Below are 7500 nucleotides of genomic sequence, written 5' to 3'. Positions count from 1 at the left end.
TTATGTTTTCTTTTTATTATGATCTTTATCTTTTGAATTCTTTTTTTTTTTTAAGTATATATTTTTTGCCTTTATTTAGATAGGACAGTGAAGATAGACAGGAAGTGAGATGGGGTGGGTTCGGGGAATGACCGCAGGCTGGATTCGAACCTGGGTCCCCGTGGGCACTTGGACCCGTACATGGTATGGGCGATGTAGCCTGTTGCACCACAACGCCCCCCTTTTGACCTATTCTTTGACTATATTGCCCTTCTATGCTTTTATTTGTTATAATTGTTTTGTTTTTGTAAAGCACATTGAATTTAACTTGAACTTGACTTGACTTGACTCATACTGAGAGCGGTTTGAACAGTTTGAAACCAAGAACACAAGCACCACTGAACTTTAGAAAAAAAAGAGAAAATCAACACAACACAACGCACTCCCATGCGCACTTTACACACACTCCTTTGGCATGTAAGATTAGCTTCCGACTGCAAATCTTACATCACTTAACCACACACCCACACATGCATGCATTCACACACACACACACACACACACACACACACACACACACACACACACACACACACACACACACACACACACACACACACACACTCACACTCACACACACACACACAAAGCCCTTTCCCCTTGATGCAAAAAACACGTGTACAGTTTTTTTTAACTGCTTACACAGGTTTCCTGAATCTTCAAAAGCGTACAAACAATTCACAAAGCTGCACACACCAAAGGCAAAATGAAGCGCTGAATGTGTGATGGACTCTGAGCTGCGGCTCACACAGGCCGTGCTAGAGACGTCCAGCCCGATGCCCTCTGATGGACAGACATAGAGAGCACGCACGCACACACACACGCATGCACACATGCACACAAACACACGCACGCACACTCACACGCACACACACACACACACACACACGCACACACACACACATGTCTGCCTGTCTCCCGCTTCCTGAAGTCTTTTCAGAGTGTTTAGACTGCTCTTCACCTGCAGACTAAATGTTTATAAAATGTTGGGCGGTGGTAGTGTAGTGGTTAAGGAGCTGGGCTAGCGTGCAGTAGTCTGTAGGGTGGTGGTAGTGTAGTGGTTAAGGAGCTGGGCTAGCGTGCAGTAGCCTGTAGGGTGGTGGTAGTGTAGTGGTTAAGGAGCTGGGCTAGCGTGCAGTAGCCTGTAGGGTGGTGGTAGTGTAGTGGCTAAGGAGCTGGACTAGCGTGCAGTAGCCTGTAGGGTGGTGGTAGTGTAGTGGTTAAGGAGCTGGGCTAGCGTGCAGTAGCCTGAAAGTAGTCGGTTCAATTCCCAGCTTCCACCGTTGTGCCCTTGAGCAAGGCACTTAACCCCAAGTTGCTCCGGGGACAATGTGATCCCTTGTAATATAGCTGACATATGTAAGTCACTTTGGTCAAGAAGTGTCTGCTAAATGTAATGTAATGTAATGTTTACCTTGAGAGAAAAAATCACAACTGTTGCCCTTTCCTCTAACACTTTCTGCTTCCATATTGGGTGCCTGAGTTGCTTGCCAACCCTCTCAAGCTTATCTTACAGTGCAAGAGCAAAGCTGGGAAAGCCCTCCCAGAAAAGAGCAACATGTCATTGTTCACTGACCTGCTTGAATGACTCACATCTGAGTAAGATGCCATCATGGTACACTATAGACTGTGTACATAATGATGAATATACAGATAATGATCTCATATACAGATGATATGATAATCAATTGATATGATAATCCATTCTCAATGCCCTGGTGCAACAATTCATCAATATGTGTGAATGTCCATGTCTGTGTACAAACATGCATATAAACTACATAGCCTGCCACTTTATGCCACTTCTTCATAGGATTAAAGGTCAACTATGCAGTATTGCCAATATTGCATATTGCATATTGCTGAATCTTTCTAATGTTCTTCTAGTCATCAAACTGAATCTTTCTGAAGAGCTTCGGGTGTTGTGATTGAGGGTGTGAGACATGCAGAGATATGCATGTGTAGATTATTATGCTGAAACATGGTTTTGCCACACACACACACACCCACGCGCACACACACACTCACACACACACACACACAAACACGCACACACACACGCACACACACACACACAAACACGCACACACACACACTCACACACACACACACACAAACACGCACACACGCACACACACTGGCTCACCTGTGAAGAAGACAGAAGGTGAGCCCTCTCCTTCGAACAGGCCTTTGGTTTTGGCGTCAAACCGGAGCCAGAGTCCAACAGCAAACACAGCCGAGCCTGCCAACTACCCATGAAACACACACACACACAGAGAGAGAGAGAGAGAGAGAGAGAGAGAGAGAGGGCGGGGGGGGGGGAGAGATTGGGGCTCATATAAGGACACCATGTATGCTTCAGCATGACGCGAACTTCTGGGTACTCAGATTAATGTATGCTATGTAATGACGGTGTCTACTGTATGAGAGAGGGAGACACAAGCAACAAAAACTATCACTATATTGCGCACAATGGCTGGCAATATCAGTCATATTCACCCCGCTTTACAGTTTTCCAGTTGAAAGATCACACACGCACACACACTCTCTACTTTTCATTTCGCCCTCCCTCTCTGATATGACCTTGTTCTGGATATTAAAATTGGGCCATGCGCGTGCTTATGCTTAACTCGCTAAAAGGGAGTGCGACACAATTTGCTGGAAATGTAAAAAAAAATAAAAATAAAAATACATCCGAGGTCAGTTCCAAATCTGTTTTCCTTTCCGACTGCAGTTTCTTGCATAAGCTTAAACTTTCCCCTCACAACGTCTCGGATTCAAAACACTCTAGATACAATTCCATGGTATTCAGTTCAGACCTGTGCCTGCTACTTGCTCTGCCTGTGTATATGGCTGCACACTGCACACGCAGAAGCCACATCTACAAGAACTAACCTTTTTAGTGTAATGTTCTACATAATGTTGACTTTAATATAGTATAATAATATTTATTTATAATTATTTATTATTATTTATAATATATATATATATATATATATATATATATATATATATAAATTTAGTTAGTAGCCTAGTCTCCACGTTACAATTAACTAGCTCAATGCTGTTTTGTTGAACGCACATGTCTGTGTATGCAGTTGAAAGGAAACTGCAGCTATAATTTGATGCAAACACTAAGCGGTTCACATGAGTGGCAGTTTTAAGTACAAAATCGCCTTCTACACAAAACACATTCTTACCAGATAAGCGCATACCCTGCACAGAAAGAACAACAATCATTAACAGTCCCATGATACTCCTGTTAAACTAGCAAGTCGAGTCGACAAAAGATAACTTTTTACGCTTAGCGTTAGAACGTTAGAATCCGTTTGCCTACCAGCTCTTCTAGTGAGAAAACCGAAAGTAAATTCAGCAGTTGCACGGTGCTCAGGTAAAATGGGCGGAAACGGTTGATAATGCAGCATTTGTCAGTACGCTATTGTGTGTCAGTGTGAGCATAACGACTGATTTGCCTTGGGCAGCCTATTTATGATAAGGCTACACGGCAGCTACCAAATTAAATTGAATAAAGTTTGCATTCAGGCCTGACTCTGCCTCCATAAAGTGCCTATTTCAAGAAATAACATATAGTAAACAATTGTATATGTTCTCTCCATTTAACAAATTTGAGCATACAGTAGGCGACTGCATTCTTCACACACGTCACAGTTCTAGTTCTGTTCGTGAGTGCCCGCCATGTTCATCATGGGTGAGAGGGCGGAACAAACGACATGTAGCCTAAATGGGAACACAAGAACTGTTTTCATGTCAATAAACACGTTGAAATTAAACAATAAAACATTAAACATTAAGAAATTAAACATTAAAACCTCTCCCTCTCTTTATCTCTAATTGTGCGTGTATGCGTGTGTAGCCTGTGTGTGTTTGTGTGTGTGTGAGAGAGAGAGAGAGAGAGCTATAGGGGGCTTGGTTGAATAATGCATCATTCGTTGGTGATATCAGAGCGCCTCCTCTATTCTCCTCGTTCTCTCATTTGGTTTTTCACCTATTACGCATGCACGCGCGCCCTCTCTCTCAAACGCTCAAACGCACACGGGCATGCACATTGCCCTCTCTATCTCTCTCACACACACACACACACACACAGTACACACACACACACACACATACTGTACTGCCATGTAATCTGAGTTTGCTCGTGGGATTACCGTGAGCTATAAATAGAACCTCAGATTAGACAATTGGGCCGCGCGTGGCCCACATAAACCTGGAGGAGGAGGAAGAGGAGAGTGTGCTGGAACCAGGTCAGCTGTGCACTCCTTGCTATAATTCCATGATAACCTTTACAGTGAAACTACCGACAGAAATCAATTACACAATAACAGAGTAAAAACATATTGATGGGATAATATGTATGTATGTATGTATGTATGTATGTATGTAGGCTATATGTGTTCGTGTGTGTGTGTGTGTGTGTGTGTTTGCATGTGTGTATTTGTGCGTGTGTCCCAGAACAGTCCATTCATCACAAAAGCAGCCCCTAAAGTCTATCAAAACACTCACCCAGAATATGAAATTGAATGCGAACATGAGGTATTTGACACACATCTCCCCTCCCGTCAGCGCCGCCATCACACAGTTCGCGTGCTCAGGATCCGGTGCTGCTGCCGCTTCTGCAATATCTGCACGCGCTGAGCGACCGAAACCCACTGCTCAGTTGCCTCCGTCCGTCTCTGCTTGATTGCGCTTTCTTCTGCACGCGCCTCACATTAAAGTTGTCTCCCTCGATCTCTCCTCCTCTCTCGCTCCTTCTTATTCGATCTATACGAAGTCGACAATTATTCTTTTTTCATTTATTCATAGAATCGATTTCACGTGGTTTGTTTATGATGACATCACCAGTCCAGCAGTCACTTACACCTCTACCGTCCAACCATCCCGCATATCCCGCGTGCCGTTACTGTCCAACCATCCCTCATATCCCGCGTGCGTTACAACGCCGGTTCCAGGCTTCATGAGAATGACGTCACCCGGCCAGCGATCAATACATGGGAAAGGCGAGCGACACACGGTGCTCATAAGATGCAGCACACTCACACAACACGCCAAAGGGAAAACGCACACACATACATGTACACACACACACACACACACACTCACACACTCACTCATTCATTCATTCACTCAATACAATATCCTGCATCACATGTTTTATTCTTGGCGGACTGGCTGTGAGGTAAAAGTCCACATATGGGTGACAGAAATCTCCTCACACTTGGAGCATGATGTCTCATGTGTGACTGACTGCCATTCCTGTCTTAAAGAACCCCTCCCCCATTCTCTGCTCAAGAGACTAATAAAATGTTTACATACATGGTGATGAAGGGAAAACAATGGGTTCCACCCATATACTGTGTACTCCACACACACAAAGGTTGATGTTGAAATTTATAGAACTGAAAAACATGTGCCATATGAGGTTTCAGGCATGGAGGTATTATATAGAACTGAAAAACATATGCCATATGAGGTTTCAGGCTTGGAGGTATTATATAGAACTGAAAAACATATGCCATATGAGGTTTCAGGCTTGGAGGTATTAGAACTGAAAAACATATGCCATATGAAGTTTCAGGCTTGGAGTATTATATAGAACTGAAAAACATATGCCATATGAGGTTTCAGGCATGGAGGTATTATATAGAACTGGGGAGACGGAAGAGGTATGATGCCAGACTACCTATTTCAGCCAAAACATAGCCTTTATTGACTAAAACCATCTTCAAAAATGGCTTCTGCCCATTTTAGTCAAACAGGGAAAGACAATATTGCCAAATAACACAAGTTAATATGTTAGCCAGCTTTTCTTCTGGGCTGTGTTGGTGATGTTTGGAAGGTGGTGCTTTAATGCAAATTTCCCAGCATGCACCTGTCTGGTTACAGCTGTTCAATTATGAATATCAGATTGATCCAGTTGAGATCTATTAGTCTGATCAGCGTGTGATTGAAGTGCAGATACAATATGGATTTTGTGGATTTGCCCTGGATCACTCAGGTAGATCAGCTTGACCATATAGCTGGTATCTTACCTCGGTCCTAAAACACCTGGTGTGTATGGTGGAGTATTACAGGCTGACATGTCCATATGCCATATGGACCGCACGCTTCTGGTATTACAGGCTGACATGTAGAATGATGTTCCTCAAATCACTTACAGTGCAGTACAACCTCCTATCTAGTGGAGTATTACAGGCTTACATGTAGAATGATGTTCCTTATGATGCCCCTTTGGCTCCAGTTTGAGGGATTTGGCCCTTAGTACACCTGGTTAAATCTAGACCGGACACAGGGCCACACCTGCGCGTACGCACACACACACACACACACACACACACACACACACACACACACACACACACACACACACACAGACACACACACACACACACACACACACACACACACACACACACAGTGTGTTTGAGACCGCTGGCGTTACGGTAACATGTTTGTGGGCATGCAGGGTGCAGGGTGATATTCTCACACTTTGTTCTTGGCAGTGGGTTTGATGACAGTGTGATGGATGGTTACGCAATCCTGCCTCACATAAAATCAATCAGTTCACATGGAACCTGCCTTCATGTTTGACTCTGTGAGCCCCATATTTAGTTTGGCACTGGTGCGTTGGCTGTAGGTGACTGGGGTATATTTATCATGTGAGGCCTTTGCTTTATGTGATCTTGAGGCCTTTGCTTTATGTGACCTTGATATGTGTGCTTGGGATGTGTTGTGTGTTGCTGTGTATAATTATATCTGTGTTTTTCTAAGTGTGTCTGTGTGTGTGTGTGTGTGTGTGTGTGTGTGTGTGTGTGTGTGTGCGCGCGCACGCACCCGCATATGCATGTGTGTGTGTGTGTGTGCGCGTGTGTGTGTGTGTGTGTGTGTGTGTGTGTGTGTGTGTGTGTGTTCTGTCTTATCTCTTGTGACTGCTAGACTAATCCATCAATTCCTCTGTACCCAGACTTCCTCCAATTGTTCTTAATGACTGTGTGCCCAGAGAGAGAGAGAGAGAGAGTGAAAGAGAGAGAAAGAAAGAGAGAGAGAGAGAGAGAGAGAGAGAGAGAGAGTGAGAGAAAGAGAGGGAGGGAAGAGAGAAGGAGAGAGGTGGACAGAGTAGGGGAGAGCCGGATATCACACTCGTTTTTTTTCTTTTATCGTGCCCCCTTTCCCCTGTTCTTCCTCTGCCCCCCCCCCCCCCACCCCCTCCCACCCCCCCCACACCCCCCCCTTCTCCTCTGCTGGGGTATAAAATCAGTCTTCTTCTCCAAGGCCAGATTCTGTGTGTGAGAGACTTGGATGTGTATGAGAGCGTGAGTGAGTGTGTTTATTAGGGTAATTGTGGGAATTTGAAGGAGCAACACCTGCAACTTTCTCCTTCACACACAGAGGTAAGTCCACCCATCCACACACACACACACACACACACACACACACACACAC

At 44.4% G+C, this 7500-nt stretch overlaps 2 protein-coding genes across 3 annotated transcripts in view; one reads left to right on the top strand and one right to left on the bottom strand.

Moving 5' to 3' along the window:
- Positions 1–4983, bottom strand: part of cd9a (CD9 molecule a) — a 29887-nt gene extending 24904 nt beyond the window's left edge. The window contains exons 1-2 of one of the 2 annotated variants that reach the window (XM_042109313.1): positions 4564–4983; positions 2186–2288 (exon numbers count right to left, since the gene is read on the bottom strand). In XM_042109313.1, coding sequence (XP_041965247.1) covers positions 2186–2288; positions 4564–4632 — 172 coding nt within the window. In that variant the 5' untranslated portion in view covers positions 4633–4983. Of the gene's footprint in view, positions 1–2185; positions 2289–3239; positions 3260–4563 lie in introns of those variants that run through there. The other variant, XM_042109314.1, reaches the window with a different exon arrangement.
- A 2345-nt stretch (positions 4984–7328) lies between these two features.
- vwf (von Willebrand factor) overlaps positions 7329–7500 on the top strand; it is a 45750-nt gene continuing 45578 nt past the window's right edge. The window contains 1 exon segment of the mRNA XM_042109261.1: positions 7329–7448. The gene's annotated coding sequence lies outside the window, so the exon portion shown is untranslated.

Source organism: Alosa sapidissima, chromosome 11 (assembly GCF_018492685.1).
Source record: "Alosa sapidissima isolate fAloSap1 chromosome 11, fAloSap1.pri, whole genome shotgun sequence".
NCBI lineage: Eukaryota > Metazoa > Chordata > Actinopteri > Clupeiformes > Clupeidae > Alosa > Alosa sapidissima.
This window is presented reverse-complemented; position numbering and strand designations above follow the sequence as displayed.